Source organism: Cynoglossus semilaevis, chromosome 9 (genome assembly GCF_000523025.1).
Source record: "Cynoglossus semilaevis isolate Cse_v1.0 chromosome 9, Cse_v1.0, whole genome shotgun sequence".
Lineage (NCBI taxonomy): Eukaryota > Metazoa > Chordata > Actinopteri > Pleuronectiformes > Cynoglossidae > Cynoglossus > Cynoglossus semilaevis.
Window position 1 is genome coordinate 13,352,579 of NC_024315.1, and position 22,576 is coordinate 13,375,154.

The 22,576-nt window shown below is 37.7% G+C and overlaps 2 protein-coding genes across 3 annotated transcripts in view; both read left to right on the plus strand.

Annotated features, from left to right (window-relative positions):
- Nucleotides 1–148: 148 nt before the first annotated feature.
- Nucleotides 149–18,920, plus strand: LOC103383976 (E3 ubiquitin-protein ligase SMURF2). 2 transcript variants are annotated; one of them, XM_008317324.3, is made up of 20 exons: nt 149–584; nt 2,917–2,955; nt 4,046–4,154; nt 5,198–5,331; nt 5,412–5,477; nt 5,819–5,903; nt 6,339–6,422; nt 6,928–7,139; nt 7,999–8,083; nt 8,471–8,629; nt 8,975–9,031; nt 13,730–13,946; nt 14,958–15,061; nt 15,172–15,286; nt 15,550–15,728; nt 16,511–16,648; nt 16,771–16,891; nt 17,007–17,208; nt 17,576–17,651; nt 18,183–18,920. In XM_008317324.3, exons 1-20 carry the CDS (start codon nt 533–535, stop codon nt 18,280–18,282), a joined length of 2,334 nt encoding a protein of 777 aa, XP_008315546.1. In that variant the 5' UTR covers nt 149–532; the 3' UTR covers nt 18,283–18,920. The 2 variants fall into 2 exon arrangements, with proteins under 2 accessions (XP_008315546.1, XP_008315547.1); XM_008317325.3 differs by having other exon boundaries at nt 8,978–9,031.
- A 3,065-nt stretch (nt 18,921–21,985) lies between these two features.
- LOC103383975 (protein kinase C alpha type) overlaps nt 21,986–22,576 on the plus strand; it is a 58,776-nt gene continuing 58,185 nt past the window's right edge. The window contains exon 1 of the mRNA XM_008317323.3: nt 21,986–22,152. Within this exon, the coding sequence (XP_008315545.1) occupies nt 21,986–22,152 (167 nt within the window). The remainder of the gene's footprint in view (nt 22,153–22,576) is intronic.

Sequence of the window (22,576 nt, forward strand, 5' to 3'; positions counted from 1 at the left end):
ATAAAAAGCAAAGTTATAATGAAATTCTAGTTGGCTGAACATAGTGTTGCCTTGATGTGAATCTTTGTACAAAGGATTTTGTACCGTGGTAACTGCTTAATCATCAATAGCGTCATTCAGTGGTGATTTTATACTGAAAGGTATGGCCGGATGTGCAATGGTTTCACATCTACCTCAGCTAAACCACTGGCTGTGACTGCAGCTTTCTCCATCACCATCACCTCCATTAACTTGGACGGTTGGTAAACCGTTCACCGGAGTTTCATCTGTACTGATTGTATGCAGCATGCAATACGTTTCGGATTAACACGCTCTTTAGATTCGTTGTGCTCGAGCAGAGAGTGTTACACCGACGTGACGGTGATATCATTACGTTGCACCAGTCAGAGTGATTTGCTATGGTGATACTACAAGCTAACTCGGTGGTAGCTAAGGGACTGTTTCGAGAGGCACCTTTAGAAAAACTCACGCTGGCATATGTTTCTTTGACTTTCGGAGGATTTTTTTGATTCAAGGTGGAGCACAGAGGGGAATGTCTAACCAAGGAGTAAGGAGAAATGGCCCAGTAAAGCTGCGGTTGACAGGTAAAGGACATTAAACCTTACTAAAAAACGTTAGCGAGTTAGCTTGGTAGCCAGCTCGGTCCACCAACAATTGTTGTAGGTGAAGAAGCACACTTTTATTTCTCGCATACCTACTATCGTATCTGATGAGTGTTTGTATATATATGTTTATATAAATATATATACATGTATATATATGTACGTACGATATTCTGCTGTGGAGCTTACGGAACGTTTACATTGTTACATATTTTACTTTTTTCTCGTCGGGATTTAACTCAACTAGCTAACTAAAAATGTACGCTGGTTGATACGTAAATTTTTAAGATAGCTAGATCAAAATGTTATAATTTTATGCAAATAATTTAACGAAAGTTTAAAAAATATTGTTTATGTCGTCGATTGTGTTACACAAGGGTATATTTTTGTTGTTACTTGGTGTGATTTAGCAGTGGTAGTAGTGCACACGTTTGCTTCCCCGTTAAGATAATATATATTTAAAATCCCGACCAACTAATTGATGTGGATGATATTACAAGTAGAAGTACGTACACTTAAAACACCTTATTTAAAAATTCCAATTATACTGTTTAAAGAAAACAAAACGTTAAATGTTTGTATTTGTCTTATATTCTTAACTAAATATATTTGATGTAATAAAATGAAATTGGTTTTGTTTTTCACTTTTTTAATTACAGCTTTTGTATGTCATGGTTTAAACTTTTGATCAATCAAACGTGTTAATTCCAATATTTTTTTAAGAAGTAACGTGTGTGCACACCTGTGATATTTGTTGACGGAAGGATGGCCAGGAAACTAATGATGAAAGGCCTCATCCCTTCTTCTAATTGGTTGTTTGACCATTATGAATGTGTTCTGTTGGCAAAATAAAATTTGAGACAAATCTACGGTAGATGCAGTGTTTTTGGCTTCACAGTTAGTTGACGGCCCAGTTGACATTTATGGAAAGGTTACATATAAATGTTAAACTTTTGAATATTTTGACTGCAATCCAAATACCTTTTTCATTTTTCACTGCATCAATATAAAATTAACTTCTTGTTGAAGTGTCAATTTGGTGACCATTTCGCTGAGATGTTTGGTTCCATTGTTTCATTAATCATGTTAGTGATTTTTTTTCCTGAACTCCACAAATTTCAAATTCCATGTGACAGCCAACACTTTTGTATTGCTTAACGACTAAATAAGCCACGTAGTAGTTGCCATCCTAGCATGAGGAGCTGAACATCCAACGTCTGAGTCACTCTGCTTAGCTGTTGTGTTGTACATAATAGGAGATTGTCATACTTATACTCTGTTGTTGAAACTGGCATTTACGGAGTAGGCCAACACTCCAGGAACCAATATGGCAAACACAGAGCAGCATGGAGTGTGGTAGAGAATCTGCTTCATGGCAATATTTTGAACTTGCCATGAAAGTTCCTCAAAAAAATCAAAAGAATGTGAGTATACAACAAGGAGGAGAACTTTGAACTGGCAGCGTGAAATTGTCAAATATGTCAGAGGTTTTAGAATTGTTCTGGATGCGCAAGCATTGGTCAGTGGTTGAAAATGACGGTTTACCACAGTTTTTCATTTTGCAAAAGAGAGTATGTAGACAACTATCACAATAAAAAGGGGTTGGTTAATTTGATTTAGTTAGTTGAGATTGGTAATTTTGAATCTCAGTAAATACTATAGACAAGAGATGAGTGTTTGCACACACAAAATACATTAAAATGTCCATACACTTAAGAACTCCTGTACAATACAGGGAAGATAATCACATTTTCTATGTTAGCTTTGAAGTGTAATATTGTGAAAAGCAATTGAAATGAACTGAGAAAAAACATCTTTAAACCTTGATGTGAAACATAGGGAGGTGGCTACAAATGCATGTTTGAGTATTGATGGATAGTTCCTACCTGTTCATTCCTTCACTGAATGCAGTTTGTGTCCTCTACTCTTCTCATCCTTTGTCTCACCTTCCTACCTTTTTTCCATCCTCTTTCTTTGTGAACATTAAGTGTCTCATTGTGTATTTCTGCCATCTCTCATTTGCCTTACTGTAGATCTAGTGGAGACAGCTGTTTTCCCATATCTGTTTTATCTTGTGATGTACCATTGGAAATCTGAGAATTATAAAAAATACTCATGAGAAATAAAATGTATTAAATTTGAAAAGATGTACTTTTATTATTATTATATTATTATTGCATTAGTGGTTAAGTCTCAAAATAATGTTGATAATATTATCAGCAGTAGTTTGATGGACAATATTTTGTGCCTTTAGAGATGAAAACATCATTACTTTGGTACGTAATGTGACCATGACGTGTTTTTTTCCTTTCAGTCCTGTGTGCAAAGAACCTGGCAAAAAAAGACTTCTTCAGTAAGTAAAATGTTTTTTTTATGTCTATTTCTGTTCTTTTCCCTGTCCCTCCTTTGGACATTTAACAAGCCTGTCAACAGTGACATCTTATTGATGTCTGTCTGTTGTGCACATGCTGAGGTTTGGCCAACAAAGGGAACCTGAGACCAAACCTGTTGTGACAGATGTCTAGTCCATTAGGACGAGACAATGCACCAAAAAGAGAGCAAATATAGTTTGGTATAATATAATAATTTTTTTCATAATATTTGTCATGTTAACTGTCAACAACATCCAAGTAATTTGCAACACTTGCTGTTAGTTTCTAATATTATTATCCTTCAACAATGTGACCTTTTATCTCATTAAAGCAGTTTATAGTATTATATAATATATAATATGTTAAGGCATCTGCTTTCATTAACATTATTGTTCATTCTGTCTGCTTTGTTCTGGATTTGTAACACCTAAAATGTGTAATATGTCATTCTATTATCTCAAAAAGAATTATTGATTTATTTTAATGGTTACCATCATTTTAATTGCCACTAAAATAAATATACAAAAGGAATCTTGGGCATTCCTATCTAGAATAAAGGCTTATTAAGTAAGGTGTTTATTCAACTTATTTTTATTCATTTGACTTTTCTTTTTTTTGATGTAACCAGTAGTCAATAACAAATCTCTGCATGTGAGATTAGCATTTATACATTTAACAACAAGGTTACTTACTCAGGAATTATTTATAAACTGGCATCATCAAATTAAGATACAGAATTTTTTTTTTCTCACTTCCTTTGAGAAAAGCAACAACTAAGAAGAAGGCACAGGACAACGTTAGGGTGACAAAACAGGTTAGACTTAGGTAAGGTTTCATTGCCTAGAGGTAAATATGCTGACACATTTACAATACATGTAGGGTAGAACAGGTCAGTGCACACAGCACCCGGTGTCATATAAACAAAAAGACACTAAGATTGGTATTAAAATAGCATGACGAAAGAGTCCATGTCAACGTCCACCAGCATCATTGTTGTGTAAAATGTGTACTGTACTATTATATTTTTTCTACTATATACTTTTTTTTTGTCTATGCTTTTGTCTTATATAGGATTACCAGATCCCTTTGCCAAAGTGGTCGTAGATGGTTCAGGACAGTGCCACTCGACAGACACTGTGAAAAACACCCTTGACCCCAAGTGGAATCAGCATTATGATCTGTAAGTTTAATAATGTCTTCTATTTATTTTTTTTATAAATAGAAAACATTATATATATAAAATATATAATTATTTTTTAAATTTTATGATTCAATATACACCTTCGAATTGTTTTGTTAACGTGTGTACTTCTATCTCACCCAACCTGTCTTTTCACATTGGCCTACTAGAAGCTCACACTCTGAACCACTGACCTCTGTTTTAGTTGAGGAAGTTATTATACTATTACACAGTTAAAGGAGGGGTGGGCTGATGGCAAGCTCACTTATCTTACCACTCCTGTGTTTGGGGGGGTGGAGCCTTCCTTACATCACACTAACACCACTATGGCCTTTAAGCTCTGTTTTGTATATAATAATGTATTACATAATGTTGGTGTTTTCCCCCTGTTGCAGCCTGTGTTTTGGCTGTTAATAGGGTAATCAAATAGCAAACGATACAAGAAAAAACAAATTATAGAACATCAACTTGCAGCTGTGTTATTCACAATAAGTTGGAATTTGAAATGTATTTTTACATTTATATAATTTTTTACTATTGGAGGTTGAAGGCTTTCACTGTTTATAATAACATGTCAGGATGACAATGGCAGGAGCCACAGTTTAATTTGCATAAAAATGTAGGTATAAATGAAGATACAGGTGACACTGAGGTTAAGCCATGCCTCAATTACAGAATAGATACCTGCACACCTTTCTACTGTCTCTCAAAACTGCCCTCATGTCCTCTTCATTTATTTTTTGTACTTTCTTTAAACTGCCTTCCGCTCATCTGTCCTTATCTCACTTATTTTCCTCATTCATTAGCTTCTGTGTTATCATTACATCAAAACAACTATTTTGGCATCTCTATTTAGTTGATGTTCTGGAAGCTAATTTGTTAAAGATAAGACAAATATTCAAAACAACGACAAATTAGATAATGCTTCTGATTTATTTACATTTCTTCACATTTGAAAGAAGTTATTTTGCCAAATTCTTCTGAGTATAATAGTACTGCAAGTTACTGTAATAACTCTTCTCTGTTTTTTTTTAAACCATTAGATATATTGGAAAAGCAGACTCCATCACCATCAGTGTGTGGAACCACAAGAAGATCCACAAGAAACAAGGTGCTGGTTTTCTGGGCTGTGTCCGCCTCCTGTCTAACGCCATCAACAGGTTAAAAGACACTGGCTGTAAGTACCTATTAATGATTGGTTTGTATATTGTTTGTTAGGACAGATGATCAAGACATCTTTTTATTCTTTCCCTTCAGATCAGAGACTGGATCTAAATAAACTGGGTCCCAATGATAATGATACTGTAAGAGGACAAATTGTAGGTAAGACATGTGACAGCTGAACACTGAAAATGCTGAGAGGACGTATGGCAAACATTAAAATCTATCCTCATCATTATATATTCACTATCTTAATTAAAGTACATCATAATTAATTTGTTTAAAGAAAGCTTTGTTTGTATTGTACAATTTCAACATCAGCAGCTACTATTATAGTTCTTTACCTTAAGTTGTCATCGTTTCAATTATCTGTCAGTCGAGGATATACAAAATATATACATTTTATTAAACAGTATGTCACAGGAGGCTAGCTTAACTGATTATGGTATTGTAGGAATACACATCAAAAGAGACATATTTTAATTTAACCATTCTGTCTGTAGTAAGCCTTCAATCCAGAGATCGCATCGGGTCAGGAGGACCTGTGGTGGACTGCAGTCGTCTCTTTGACAATGACTTACCTGATGGGTCAGTGCTGTATCTTTTGCTTTGAAATCAGTTAGGTCTGTTTTGGTTTTTGCTCTGCTGAGATAAATATTACTTGTAAAATAAAATATTGTACAAAGAAATTCCTGAAAACATCTGAAATTTCCACTATTATTGGTAGGCTTTTAGAGGTCCAAAACTATGGCCCACAAATTTTAATTTATGGTCAACATAACTACCATATCTTTGCATGAGAGACATGTGATTTTATTATAATATTCTATTATAAAAGATACAAAGATTTTGAAAATGACCAAAAAAGTCTGCTATTTCTTTAAATAAAAATCTTAAAAAGTTGACTTTTATTCTATGTAGAAATATTTTTTTTTTGCGTGAGTATAAATTGAGGAGTTTGGTATTGATGTTGTCAGTTGTGTATGATGTTTTAACCTGTTGGTCTAAATTTGGAAAATGCAGGTGGGAAGAGAGGAGGACAACTTCAGGAAGAATTCAGTATCTAAACCACATCACACGCACCACCCAGTGGGAAAGACCAACAAGGTACAGGATCCTAACATCCCTAACTGTTGACTCAGTAATTATGATTTAAAATTCAGCTGTAGTTAAATAAACTGGAATTTCCTAATAATTATCTTCTTTAACATCATAACCTTTCAGTGTTCCTGTTTCTACTTTGTTATTAAGAAATTCTCTAGGAATTGTATTATTTTATTATTTAGTATTATTTGTGTTGACTTTGCTGATAAAGAGAAACAGAGTTGCTGTGTGACTTAACTAAAAAAGGGTTGTTAAATGCCCTAATACTATCAAAAATGAGTCGTTGCTTAAAATCTGTCTTTTTTGCATTACACACTTCAACATTATACTTAACAGCTCATTCGCATCACCACTGTTCCCTTCACCACTTTGTCCATTGATGTCCTTTGCAGTCGGCACTCTCTTAAACGATTTGCCCTTGCCGTCACTGCCTTCTCATGATCCTTGTCCAAAACAATACAAATAAAAGTCACAAGGACCAAACACGATCATGGTTACTCTCTTCCAGACCTGCGTCGGAGTATTCCAGCCCATCAGGGCGCCCACTCAGCTGTGTGGTGGATGAGAACACACCAGTGATGACACCAATTAATGGGGCCGAGGCAACTAGACCAACAGGGGAGCCACGGATCCAGGAGAAACGAGTGCGATCGCAGCGACATCGTAACTACATGAGTCGGACACACCTGCACACACCACCTGATCTTCCTGAGGGTTATGGTGAGACTGCAACACACACACACACACACACACAACGTTGAAAGGTTGGCCTAATCACTAACTTAATTACCATGTTGGCATTAATATATAAGAATTAACCTGATGTACTAGTTTTGTAAATCACATACAAGAACCAGCTGAAGCTTTCTATCATTACTGGTCGACTGACAAAGTACACTGTTTAAGATGGGCATGTTTTCTAAATTGCTTTTGTAAATGAATATTGCCACCTCAAAGAGTTCTTAAAAAGCTGCACATTTGTCTTGGTAATTACTCCTGTAAAGATACCAAAAGGTTCACGTTTTAACCTACTGTAAACTTGACATACACCTGAGCACATTTATAAAGTTTATGTACTTTCTCCACATTTTTGATTATTGTTGGCCTCAGTGATCACCAAAAGATTTTTTTCTTTTTTTTAACTGATGAACCTTTTGTCAAGAATTATAAAGGACACTTTTGGAACTGTTCTCCCTGAGGATGGCAAAGCTAAGACAAATGACTTACTGATTCATGGCCAAAGGCAACAGAGCAATTTTCCAGGGCGAACCCCAGTGAACTCATGGTTAGTGTATGAGTAGCTCAAAATCACGCACAGACTATCAACACAATTTAGCTGGCACACGCCATCCATCTGTGAATGGATTTGAATTGATTGTCAGTGACAGAATACAACTGGAAACAACCCAATTTTAAATCACTGTATTTCAAGGAAGAAGAGCTGCACAGTTTACAAGCTGCATTCTCTCAGTTCTTCCCCTGTCATTACATACACCAGCTATGACTTGTAGCTGATGTATGAAATACCTGTATCACTGTATTCTGCTACAGTATTTTAAAATGTTTGTTTACTTTCCAGAGCAAAGAACCACTCAGCAGGGTCAGGTTTATTTCCTTCACACACAGACAGGAGTCAGCACCTGGCATGACCCCCGGGTACCCAGGTACGTTTTTTTTTCTTGCCTCTAATGTAGCCACTGATGTGAAACTAATCCAACAGTTGCCTCAAGGACCTTTCTTAAATAACTGGTGCTTAAAGTCTTTAGCCTTTTTTAAAATACTTTCATAATTGTTACCTTTTAATCTGAACATCACCTGAGTTCAGATTTGACTTTTATACAAGGTCCTCATTATAATGACCTATTTTGGGTTTACTTTGTTTTCATCAGTGGATACATTATTGTTTTAGCTCTTCAGGTCGTATCATTACTTAAGTGTAGTGTTCAATGCTTTATTATCTTTCTTATCAATGCTATTGTTAAAGTTAAATTGAGTCATTTTGTTTTACTAGCACTCTTATTGATGCTAATATCTGTTGCTTATCTGTTTAGGGACCTAAGCAATGTGAACTGTGAAGAGCTTGGACCTCTGCCACCAGGCTGGGAAATAAGAAACACAGCAACTGGACGTGTCTACTTCGTTGACCACAACAACAGAACAACACAATTCACAGATCCACGGCTGTCTGCCAACCTCCATCTAGTTCTCAAGTGAGTCTGACCTAGTAACAGTTTATGGTCCCTTGGACAAACCAAAGATTCATGATTATAAAATTATATTATATATTTTTTTCCACTTTGTTTTTTGAGTAGTTTTTTTTTCTTTTCTCACCATTCTCACTTTTCTTCTGATTCTGCTTTTTTTTATACCGCTTTGTTATCGTATTTATTTTCATTGTTATAATGATCTCCTGTCATGCACTTTTTAAAATTTACATTTACATTCAAATCGTATCCGTCTTCTTATTGTTTTGACTGTTACAATAATATCCCATTGTCCATCTTAACTTTTTTGTCTTCCTCTTTTTCCTTTCCCTCCCCTCTTGTTTTGTCCAGCAGCCCAAGTTCAAATGGTTCCCGTGTGGTTACAGAAAGCCAAAACACTAACCTCAGGTAACCCACACACTTGTTCACTGACATTTACGCAGACCAACACTGCACATTCCCAAACTTTTATGCCGCATTTTAATGAATCTGCTACACAGTTTTCCTTCACACTCTTACATATGATTTGAAATAAGCAGTCCATACATACTGTATAAATGAAAAATTCAGTGCCCACAGTCTCAAAGATTTTTTTTATACCCAAGGAATTTGAGCAACTCAGTGAGTCACTCGAAGACAGAAATACAGACACCCATTTCTATTATTGTGAATGAAAAATCCTAGGTTCCATAAGCAAAAGTACATTAACTGTCCACATCTTTCAGTATAAATTTACTGTAGTTTTTGCAAAGACTCTGCTCAGAGCAAATCACAGAAACTTGGGAGCTGCACACATGCTCACACTCACTCACCATCGTGCTCCTAATGCTAGTTTATCATGTTAAGGAGTTGTTGAGCCATTGTTGAGTGTGTTTATACCCTCTGAGAAGAAAATCTAACATCGGTCTATCATCACTGGAACTTAGATCTCAGCCAGCTAAGCCAGAAGAGAAGTCTAAAGTCCACTCCACTAGGGAAAGTAATATAAAACACATGTTAGCACCGTTCATATCGGCCTACTACTAGTTCTTATAACCTCACTAAAAGTAAATTGTTTATTACAAGCTCTTTCACGTCGTATTTTGTAAACGAAATGTTTAATTGAAGCCTTTGTCACATATTATGTGGTCAATATGGGGTTAATAAAAAATCAGGTCAGTTAAGCTATGGTAAATAAGGGATATTACACATACATTCCTAAAATGTATGAAGCAGTGATCTGGAGACTTTCATCCTATAGATTTGTTGCAAATTATTGTCAAGTCAAAATTATCTGCAATAATAGCAGCTGGCAATGTGGACGTGTTTGGGAAATGAACATCTGGCCATTTGGTCTAATAAGATCCACATGTGTCAGAATAGCCCTTGGTGGTGAGTTGAATTTCAGCTCTGTTATCCAGTCTGTATCATTTCTACGTTACCTTTAAGACTCTAAAGTAAAGTAGTACATTATTGCAATGTATTGAAAATAACATGTTTTTGCATATACCAGGTTTTCTGGATTATACCAGTAAATCCTCTACGTGGTTAATATTTAAATATTTTATGCTTGGTTTGATCCTTGCCAGAGATTTATCTAATTCTCAGTCAAATTTCAACTTTATTCTGGTTCCCTAGTTCTAGCTGCTCTCTTCATAGACTCCCACAGTAAACACTGTGCCTGAAATTTAAAAAAATTCATGCTGCCAAAAGGTTGCCACATGAGGCAGATGTGTAAGGCAGGCATGAAAAAATAAACATTTTAAATGATTTTAAAGCCTTAGCTTTTAGTCCAGCATTGCAAGAGCAATACAGGTTCAGTTAGACACAGTACAAACATGGAAATGGGTAAGAAGAGGGAAAAAAAGACATCTTTACATCACATACAGATGTGAGACTAAAATCTATCAAGACCAAAATCATCAGCCTTGGAATTGAGGACTACTGGCTGGTCGAAGGTAAAGGAGGGGTCCGTTATGCTAATATCATGACAGCAACAAAGATTAACCAGATTTGTCAGGAATTGGAACACGACAAAGCCCACCCAGGAGAACAAAGAGCATCTTAAGGAGGAGGCCACTCAGTCTATGAAAAGCATTGAGTCATTGGAGAATTTTAAAGAAGATGGAAAATCATGCCTACATTAAAAAAAGAAATTATAGCATACAGTACTTACCAAATGCCTCAGCCCAAAGAGAATGATGGAATGCACCTCCACCAAATATTTTCATACAAAAGTAGAAAACCCTCATCATCTGTAACATCTTGACTGATTTTGAGGAGAGGGACGGTGCAGGCAGGGGGATACACACAAAGTAGCTGGATTCTCAGAACAAAATGCCAGCAATATGGAGCAATTTTGGAACATCTTGTGATTTAAAGTTTTTTTATACCTAGATTGGCATTTACCACCTGACAAAAATACTGCTCGACAGCTAGCACCTTGGTGAAATAGTGCAAAAGGGCAGAATTTCTAAATGGATCCCTGGGATGCCCAGAACACAGTTGTCCTCACACAGCAGGTCTGAGGCACAGAAAGGGTGGGGTGGGTAGAGTTACCCTCAGGGCCGTTTTAATGGAATGGCACAGGCTGTAAAAGGTAATAATCAACAATAGTGAGTCTTTTCTCATCAGCTGTGAACATGCTGATTGAATCAACAGGAAATTTAACCTAACAACTCTCATTTAGAAGCAGGGATTCCAAGGAGCTGAAGAGAGAACAATATGTTGCAAGTGAAACCCCAGTGCATCAAGTACTCTGTTGGAGCAGTGTATGAAATACTTTTTACTTTCCAAACCTGCACTGCTTGGGCAGAGCAAATTCTTCAAATGTTTCTTGTGTTCAGCTTGCTCAGCAGCCCTGAAGCCGTAGGAGAAGGTTGTATTGGAGGTGGCCAAAGTTTGCTAACTATCTGAAGCCATCTGCTCCTCCATTCCCCCCAGCAAACATCAGTTCCCAGCTAAAACAAACCACTCATTCAAAACAGCATCCAAGCAATGAAAGGGGAGCAAAATCCTCATCTGTCTGCTCATCAACACAGCCTTCTTGTTTGCTGCTGGTTTCTGTTACCTTCTATACTTGTATAAATGGCTTTGTGTAGATGTATGGCAGTTAAAAAAAAAGTTAAAATATCTATGCCAGCATTATCCATTTGAAAATGCAATACATATGTGTGTTTGTTTTTACATTTTGAATCTGTTCTGCATTGAAATTGAAAGCATTGACGTTCAGCACTGACTTTGCCTGCCTTTAAGGGAAGTGTAAAGAACAGGGCATTAGCTTATGTTGTGAGCAGAAATACTCACAAAGGGCCCTTTGATTCTTTGCGCAGGATGGATGAATGGATGGGTTGGAGGTCTGTGGGTGGTGTTGTGGTGGTGGATGGTGCAGCCTTTCACAGCTACAGAATTCATGTTTCTTTTTTTTTCTACCCTAGCAAATTTGCAGCTTTGTAGAACCTGTTTAGTTTGGAAAGCAGAAATGATCAACTATGTTAAAACCTCAAAAGACAAACCAAATGATGCTTTGTTGCAGACTTACACTTTCTTTGACATGCTTGGAGGCTCTGCACTTGCTCCACAGTTGACTCAGTCATGGAATGATAAACCTATGTAATATTGAAAGCCAAAATAGAATTTTGCAGTTATTCCCAACCTTTGCACCACAGCGCACTAGTGTGCATTGAGAGAGGGCGAGTGACAGATGAAAACTAAAAAGAAAGACTGTTGATGAAGATCTTGCTGGTTGTCTTTCATCAATTCGTGCTAGTTTGTCAGATTTGTTTAACAAAACATGCACAGGTTTCACACTGAGCAAATAAGTTATAATTATTGATGTGTGATCAACAGTTCAAGTTATTATTATTAATTAACTAGAAGCTCTATATAGTTTATTATCATATACTTTTTGGGACATTTTTGTTTGGTGGTGAAGCAATTCAGATGTGAACTGTGTTATGTGGCTCAAACAAAGTTGGGAAACACCAGAGAAATCTTTTCTTGGTTTGCTGTATTTGGGTGGCTACATATTGCTACCTAGAAAGACCACTTCCTTTATGTGCCAATTTGGGCTCCCAATGTGCTGCCTTTGTTTGGCCAGCAGCAGCCTCCACAGTCCACTGCGAGTGAGGGACAGTAGTTGCTTTTTAAGAAGTGGTCTGCTTGCTCAGCGTCTTACATTATGTTTTTATGAGGCCCACCCAGTCGTCTTACCACTAGCACCACAGTAAGTGCTGAAGGAGGCGAGAGCTAGTGCAAAGACAGGGGCACATCATTGCCAGGTTTGTGTAAGAATATTCCTCAGACAGTCTTTCTAAACACAAGGTCTGAATAGCAATAGCACAAAAGAATACATATCAAAAACTCTGAGCCAGAGAAAATCCCTGGGTCTGCTCTGTGGCCAGCATACTTCTCCAAACACAAAGAAACTTGTTTTAATGCAACTGCAAAACAGCCTGCAGGCTCCAGGTGGAAACAAACAAGTGGAGATTTTTACTGCTACTGAGACCGTTGTTCAATATTTTTATTTGTGGCAGAAAACCACAAGACATCAGTTATATTTCACACCACATTCCCATTGTTTAACACTTTCTACCTTTTTTTCCCTTCCATTTCTCTTTGCCTATCCAGGATTCTACTCTCTTACTGCCTTTCTCAATGACAATATTTACCAAAGTTGTGTCCCAGCTTTTCCGTAATCGGGATCAGATATACTTAGTGTGAATTTTTATTTTAAGACTTTCTTTTGAAAAATAAATAAATAAGTAGTTTGAAGGCATTAGAGGGAAATCTTTCTTTGGTGGTTAGGGTGCTGGGGAATTCCCTTCAGGTGATTACCCCCCTTTTTTTTTACATTTTTTGTTTGTTACTTTCATGACTTTATGAAAGGGGTGAATATGTCTGTGGCCAAGTGAAAGTAACAAGCTGTAATACATAAGCGTAGACTGTGTAGAAAGGTCACCTGAGGACTGTTAAGTCCCCAAGTAAACTAAAAACACTGTTGGTGCAAAGCTCTGTACAGCTCACTTTATTCCTACATACTCATACATACTCACTGTCATGCACAACCCTTAAATATCCACATACTGCATAACTTCAACCTCACTTTCAAACCATTGATCTTTTCAGTCAACCGACTCCGTCAAAGGAGCAGGTGGGTCCTCCAGGGAACCACCAGCAAGCCCTGTCACCAGCACAGCTACCTGAAGAGGCAGAGTGCCTGACCGTCCCCAAATACAAGAGGGACCTGGTGCACAAGCTGAAGATCCTGCGACAGGAACTGTCTCATCAACAACCGCAGGCCGGTCATTGCCGCATTGAGGTGTGCCGTGAGGAAATATTTGAGGTAGGCTGAAGCACAGCACTCACCCATATTTAGAGATCCTCTTTCATACATTGTTATTCATCACATTTCAGGAGCCATGGCTTTTATTAAAAAAGATTATCAGAGCACATGCCTTATGGTCCTGTTTAACGTAAACATTCAAATCCAATGGCCATAGTTGCAAGTCATCCATAAAAAAAAAATGATGTGAGTTTTTATTGTGTATAGATTATTTAAAGCATCAAAAGCTGAAATGCAGTAACTAAGTATCTATGGAAACAATGTTAAACCAGATCTTTGAATTTTACTTTTTGCATTTTTTTCTAATCCTATACATGTAATAGGTCTAAAGCAGGGAAAAACCTTTATTGATACCGGCTTAATGGGAAAGCCTTAACAACACCACAAAACTTTAACTCTACCTCTATACTCCATCTGTCAACTGCAAGAAAGTTTTTAAATAACAATTAAAGGTTTTTTTTCAAAGGGGAGTGGTAAAAAAAGTGGTGAAAAGGAGTTTTTGCAGCACTTGCAAGTGTACAGAGCAACTTGAACTACAAGAGGTTCAATAAAGAATACGACTTCACTGCTCTTTAATATGACAGCTGTGGTACTCTTACTGTACCGTGTTTTGTTTACACCTTGTTCTCTTTCACAACTTACTTTCCAATGATGCAATGTTTTGGTTTCCATTTTCACACCGTAATTGAATGCAGGAAGTGTGCTTTTGAATTAAATAATAATTAGGGCTCTGATATCAACTTCTACAGCACAACATCCGAATTATGTAGGAAATGCTATTATATTGGATTTTATTACACATTTTAACAATATGGATTGGAATGCAAACATATATATTTAATTGTATGAAGCTGATGGGCTGAGAACTAGCAGTTGTCAGTAACAATGTTAGCATGTTCTCGCTAGTTTATTTTGGGGGCCAGGAGACAGATAGAAAAATGATTTTAATTGACTTAAAAATGAATAAAAGTAGTGTGTAATGAAATATTGACTGCATGTACTGAATCTTAGGAGTCGTACCGACAAGTGATGAAGATGCGTCCAAAGGATCTTTGGAAAAGACTGATGATCAAGTTCAGAGGAGAGGAAGGACTGGACTATGGTGGGGTCGCAAGGTAAACCGTCCTATGAATCTTTGCACGTATAATTGCCAGATAGAAGCGATTATGTCCTGTCTTTATTTAAATGACATATCTGACTGTTATTCTGTCTGTGTGCTTGTTAGGGAATGGTTGTACCTTCTGTCCCATGAGATGTTGAACCCCTACTACGGCCTGTTCCAGTACTCCAGAGATGACATCTACACTCTGCAGATTAATCCTGACTCTGCAGTCAACCCAGTAGGGATTCTTTATTTGGAGTAATGTGACTTGAGAAGATAAGAATCTAGAAATTATTGTCATTAGATTTAGACAGAGAGTCAAGTGTCATATTGTCCTGTTTTTAGAAATGTAATTAATGACGATGGATGATAGAACACATGTCCACAGTTTTCTCACGGATGTATCTTTGATCCAAGCTGCTTTATTTTACATGGCTCTTAATAAATGTTCTTATAATTGCTTTATATGTATGTATTTAAATGTATTTGTTTTGACTGCAGGAACATCTGTCCTACTTCCATTTTGTGGGCCGTATCATGGGAATGGCAGTTTTCCACGGCCACTACATTGATGGAGGCTTCACTCTGCCTTTCTACAAACAACTGCTAGGTAAACCAATCACTCTGGATGATATGGAGTCTGTTGATCCTGATCTGCACAACAGCCTTGTCTGGATTCTGTAAGTAATTTTTGTTCACCTTCTAGCAACACATTCTTTGGTTATTCTTGTGATTTGTGAACCTAAATCTTTATGAGAATAAACAGCATTTTAATAAGAAAGAAAAATCACCAGAATGTGCCGGAAATGTATCCTATTCACAAAAGAAAATATAGAAAAGAGGCAAAGGTGTTTCAGAGTGTCACACACATTGCTTCAGTGAGCCTGTAAAGAAGGCACACAGATGAACAGGACAACTAACTCATGTATGCTAGCGTTCTGTGGTGTCCTTTAGGTAGCAGAGGAGTCATAAATGTTGTTAATGTTTCTTGGCATTAATGGCATCGTTTGATAGTTAATATCACAGCACCTGATGTGGATATTCATGTGAAATTACGTGTTTTTCTACCAAAGATCTAATGAGTAAGACAAATAGTTTTCACACATTCCATCATAGTTTCCATTGTAGCTCTAGTCTTGCTCAGCAGGTCATCCAGGTTATTGTAATACAGCATAATGTAGTTGTGGCGCCCTCTGCTGCAAGAACATGTGTATGTGTAATCTTAAATTTGGACTATTTATTTTAAGTGGGTTTCTTGTTGCTTTTTCAGTCACTCCGTGATTGGATTGAAACGTTTATTGACTTTTGTGTCACAAAAGATAGAATGACCACATATGAAATCTATCTGTTTGTAGATGACATTCTGTTAATGTTGACTGCAGACTACTGTTCTCTGCAGATGAATGATGAACTGTACTGTAGTAATGTTGTCTTTTCTCCCTGTGCCCCCTCCCTGGTTTAGGGACAATGAAATTTCTGGAGTCCTAGACCACACTTTCTGTGTTGAGCACAATGCTTATGGAGAGATCATCCAACATGAACTCAAACCTAATGGTAAAAGCATTCCCGTCACGGAAGACACAAAAAAGGAGTATGTGAGGTAAGAAAAGACGAGTTGTCTGGTTGCCAGTATTAAATTACACCACCGTTTGGATCATATATTTGGAATGTGGCTTGGCTGAAAACATTTCAGACTTCAGACTCATTTCTCCTCTTCTGCAGGTTGTACGTGAACTGGCGTTTCCTGCGTGGCATCGAGGCTCAGTTTCTGGCTTTGCAGAAGGGTTTTAATGAGGTCATCCCCGAACACCTTCTCAAAGCCTTTGATGAAAAGGAGCTGGAGGTACAGCAGGACAAGTACACTTCCAAAATCAAATCCAAGAAAATACATTCTTCATATATTACACATTGATCTAAATTTGTATCTTGTGTGATTCTGAACACCTTCTTGCTTTAAGCTGATCGTGTGTGGACTGGGAAAGATCGACATCTCAGACTGGAAGTCAAACACTCGTCTGAAGCACTGCACGCCCGAGAGCAACATCGTGAAGTGGTTTTGGAAAGCTGTGGAATCGTTTGACGAGGAGCGGCGGGCACGATTACTGCAGTTTGTAACGGGCTCCTCCAGAGTTCCACTCCAGGGATTCAAAGCTTTGCAGGGTAATTTACCTGACGGTCTGTGTGGTCTGTCATCTAAAACTGGCAGGTTTTTGTTTCAGGGCTTCACTCAGTTCTCTTAAATGCTCTTGCAGGACCGGAGATGATGTTTCTTAATGTGACATCATTAATGTGTGATGTCATCACACCAACATGACAACAGGCAGAGCGCCTGTTTATTCTCTATATTTAAGGATTCATGTAACTGAACGACCATGTGTATTAATAAAATAGTTTTTAGTAGAGTTTTGAAACATTTAACATGTTTTCAGTTGTGTTATAGACCGTAGGAAAGAAACATCTGTCCTGAGTCACTTGACTCAGATATGATGTGATATGAAGCTGAGTGGATGCATTTTCTACTTTGCAGGAGCTGCAGGGCCTAGACTCTTCACCATTCACCAGATCGATGCCAACGCCAACAACCTGCCCAAAGCTCATACCTGGTGTGTGTAACAACATCTGCAGACACAAAACTTAATACAACTTTAGTTTAACATATATGAAGCTTAACTTTCCCCTGTGATGGGAGTGTTTGAATTTATATGGATGTCTAAACCAGAGGTCACCAACTATGTATATTTGTTAAAGGGCCAGAATTTAAATCACATTTTTGTCTAACATTATTATATATATTTTTTTTTTTTTATTCCAAAAATGAATGCATTTTTAGCCTTTAATAGTGTGAGTCACACTATATTTTCTCTTTGATCCTCACAACATTGAATTCCTTTCGTGGGCCGGTCTGGAGAATTCTACTGGCTGGATTCAGCCCACAGGCCACCAGTTGATGATCACACAAACTGTAAAATCCCTCCATTGAGGGTCGATGTGTTTTGGGAATTTGGGTAACAAATAAAAATGAATTGACTTGACTAAACAAGATAATCAAATCCATTTTAATGAAGTATTGTGTTCTTATTTTCCACTCCTCATGTCGTCGGTGTTGACCCGTCTTTCTTTTCCTTATTTTTCAGCTTTAATCGGATTGACATTCCTCCCTACGAGAACTACGAAAAACTCTACGACAAACTTCTAACAGCCATTGAGGAGACCTGTGGCTTCGCCGTGGAATGAGGGTCGCCATGTGTAATTGTGTGTGTGTGTGCACGTGTGAATGTGCACATACACACACATTTAGCCCAGCCCAGAGCTGGATCAGTACGTCTTCGAGCAAACAGCAGTCTTCCTACAATCTCATCGATGAGCTCGCTCATCTATGTGAACAGCTGCTAGCAGACAAAGCCGAGTCTTTTTTTAGATGTAGATCATTCGAGGAAACAAATATGATAAGTTGTTTCTACATTAGCCAAGAGCATTTGAAGAAGTCTAATCTTAGTCTAATCTTTAGTTTAGTCTAACCCAACCCCGGAAGGATCCATAGACATATTGGTCAGTAACAAAAAAAATGAACAGGCATTTAAATAACAGTTAGGAACCATTTCGTCCTGCATTTTTAACTAATTAAAATAACCTTTGTCATGCTGCTGAATCTTTAACATTGCAGGTAGCCATTTCTTGCCCATTGTAGCCATTTAACCTCATCTAACACCGGAGCTGCACAAATTCCTCCTACCTCAGTGTTGTCTGTCCACAGTTGAAGTACACGTCAAAAGTACTATTAAGTTAACATTGGTAGCTTACGTTGTTCAAAGTCCAATTGAAAAAACTTTTGTTATTATGCCAGCAGTGACTTTGTGAATTTGTATTAATGGTATTAATGGAAAAAAAAGGTTCAAATTTTAAGTGGAACTTTCACAGACAGAGCTGGGTACAGATCGCAGACAGACTCTGGTGAGGAAGACGTACATCTTTTTGTTTTGCTCGTCCCCGTCTTATTGACATTCTCTCACGTGCTCCCCGGGTTAACACAGATGTACGTTTGTATGTTAAATAAAAATCATTGTGTCATCGAGGCCCCCTCCTCCTCCTCCACCAGTCCCTGCAAGAATGGTTCAGTTTGGCCCTGGTTCATCTTCCTTCTCTGTATGTTTTTATGTTCTTGTACCGTTCAAAACTAACTATATTCACTTATAGCATTTTTTTAAATTTCTCCATATGATTTGTTCAGCCAGAAATATTTGTCTTCGCCTCTTCTCTCTTTTTCTCTCGCCACATTCGAGCACTTTACAAACTGAGAAAGGACGGCGGCAGGAGTGCTTTTTTTCAGATTATATAAAAATCTATTATTTCATTTGGTATTCAACTTCATTAGTAATATATATATAAAGAGTAAAAATGGATGCACCTCTAATGTCCGAGTATATGAATATGTACAAATGCATAGCTATTTTGTATATTGTTGCTTTGTCTCTCTGTTGGCAGAACCTTTTTGATTCTCAGGTTATAGTTATTCTTTTCTTCCATGTACGAGGCTGTCATGTGAGAGGGTGTGAAGTGGTTCAGTGCTACGTGTACTTCTGATGATCTGTCTGGCAGTTCACATATGAAGGTTCGACATCTGTCACCCCTCCCCGCCCCACCCCCCCACACCTCCGTCAGCTCAGACTTCAGAAGCAGTGGTGATGAAGTGAGGACATTGCCTGAATGCTGTGTGGACACGCAGCTGTGAACTGTTGATTCTTAAAACGGACAAAACAAGAGACACGAGTGGATATACTTCTTAAGACCTGACATTCTGAGGCTGATAAAATGCCCTTATTTTATTTTTTTTCAAACATTTGCATATTCACATAGTTCCTGCAGTTTATAGACTGATGCACACATAGTCTTCAAACAAAATATAAATATGTAAAAACAGTGCACCTGATCTTTCTCTTTGGTAGCTTTGGTTGGCATGTTTTCTATTGAAAGGTCGTGGCAGTTGGATCTCTTTAACCGTCTTTCAGACTAAGTTACAAACATCGCAGAGTAATTATATTATGCGCTGAGATCTGTCATTATAAAAACCTCTCTTTCTCTCTTTCTTTCTTTGTATTACTGAACAGCCACTGCCACTGTGATCAGTATCACCTCTGATATCAGACGTGATGCTGACTGCTGTGCTGCAAAACACCCTTTAGGAGGCAAAATACTCTCCACACCACCCTGCTTTTTCTTTTTGTATTTATAATTATAGTGTTTTTTTTTTTTTACTTTTTTCCTCTGTGAGCTTGTAACTGAGACATGCACATAAAAACAATAAAGAATCAATGTAACACACTCCTTGTACCGTTGCAAAAAGCTGAGCAATAAAGCTGTGCTGTTTGAAACTCACAGCATTATGTTTTATAGACTCCACTTGTCCTTTTCCATTTTATTAAACTTTTATGTCTTAGTTCACAATCTTCTATCCTGAAAGACTCTGGTGAATGGTGATGAATGAGGTCAATTTCCATTTCTAGTGTTTTACACATTACATCAGTGTGTTCATTGGCTTGGAAGCTAAGAGGTTCTGGCAGATGCACTTCCGTGACAACTCCTATCCAATAGAAAGTATACAGGTTTGCCTACATTCCTGCCTGTACCATGAGCACACATTTTTCTGTCTTCTAAAGAAAGGCACAGGAAGTGTCAAACACAAACACTTGTTTTAATGTCATTGTTATTTTACTGTGTTCTTTCCTAATCGTCTTTTCCACATGTCTCAGCATAAATTTAGTATTATAATTATCTATAATTGGAAACTAAATAAAAGAAATACAGTACAGTCTTTCGGTGGGGTCTGAAGTCCTTTTTCTCCAGTGAACATTTAAGGAAAAAAATTGTCCAAACTATATATGTCCAAATATACTTAGTAAAAACACTCTAGCCAAAGGCAGTTTATATTCAAGGAAAATCTTTTTTTTTTCTCTATCTGAATGGAGGTTGCAGGTTCTAGTAACTTTAGAAAGATGATAAATAAGCAGGTAAAAGGTTCCAAGGTAAAACCTTCCAATCTGCAACTGTGAAAAGACGAAGGAAAATAAACAATTCTATTTACAAAAGGCACAGAAAACAACAAAGAACAATAAATAACTTATAATAAAACTTTTTAAAGGAAGCTAATATTTCGCCGCAAGGTGACGCTCTTAATCAATTTTTTACAGCGGGTAGATGGTACAGCTTCCACCCACAGAGAATCCTGGGGCGTGACGTCAACTACAAGAAGGAAGCGAAGCAAATAGAAAAAGGCAAGTTGTGTTAAGACACACAATCCACGATGAGGAAGTTTGCCTTAAACTTAATGACCGAGCAAGGAAAACCAAAGATACGCGTCTACCATTCAAAAGCCTATTTCATTCCCCCACATTCTTTATTTACCAGAGTTATTTTGAAACACATACGAACACACACACAAAATCAAAATGTATATGCACCAAAGAGATTAGTTGAAAATGCATTGCACTGTCACACAATTTCACACATGTATGTGATATTTAAGAGTCGATTTGACTATAATTAGGAATATCTCAGGAAAAGCGGTAAACTGTAAGGGTTGTTTTATATATTCATAATCTGGCCGAAGTTACATATATATGTATGTATGTATATATATATATATAAAACGTTTGCACCATTTGGTGCTAACGTCTGACTGAAATGAGGTAATGAAGTTTTGTCTTTTACTTTGAAGGGAAATCCGGATGTAGTATTTTTTTTTTTCAAACTCTGGTTGAGTGAACGGTGCTCGAAAGCTGTCAGCGGAGTAGCCCAGCGGTGTCGACAGGAGCTACAGCCCCTCACACTCTCAGTCTGTACGGTGCCTGTGTGGGCAGTCTGTTGGTCTGTGTCCAAACAGCCGAAGACAGCGAGGACGAAGCCGTTTCATTGATTTCTTTTGTATTTATTCGGTGCTGATATGGCCGATGTAAGTTTGAACGAATCGTCCAACGAGGACGTAACCAATCGTTTCGCTCGCAAAGGTGCGCTGAGGCAAAAAAACGTTTACGAAATAAAGAACCACAAGTTCATCGCCAGGTTCTTCAAGCAGCCGACTTTTTGCAGCCACTGTACCGACTTCATCTGGTAAGTTCTCCCGGTCTCTGCACCTCCACCTTCTGCGGCTGCTGCCTGTTGCATGTGTTGTACAAGTTTGGGTGCAGTACAGTGAGTGCTCCATGATTAAACACAACTTCGAGCAGAACTGCCTGCTTTTCTGCCTCCTTCTCTCCACACTCCTCTAATGGACCCACGGTAGACGGGTATCAAACCCACATTTTAGCTGCGGACCACACTGTGGCTCATTGAAGAGGTTTTTGTCAAACAATTCTCCATGGGAGGAGTTCAGCTGCTGCTGCTGCTGTTGTTGTGGTTTTATGTCTTGTTGAATACAGTCTCTGGTTGAAGGCCTGTGACTTCAGCTTGGGCTAAGGTTTGTGTTTGAATTGTCGTTAGTCGGTTTTCAACTATATCTGTGAGGAAGTTATTTCACTTCTGTCTGCAGAAGTCC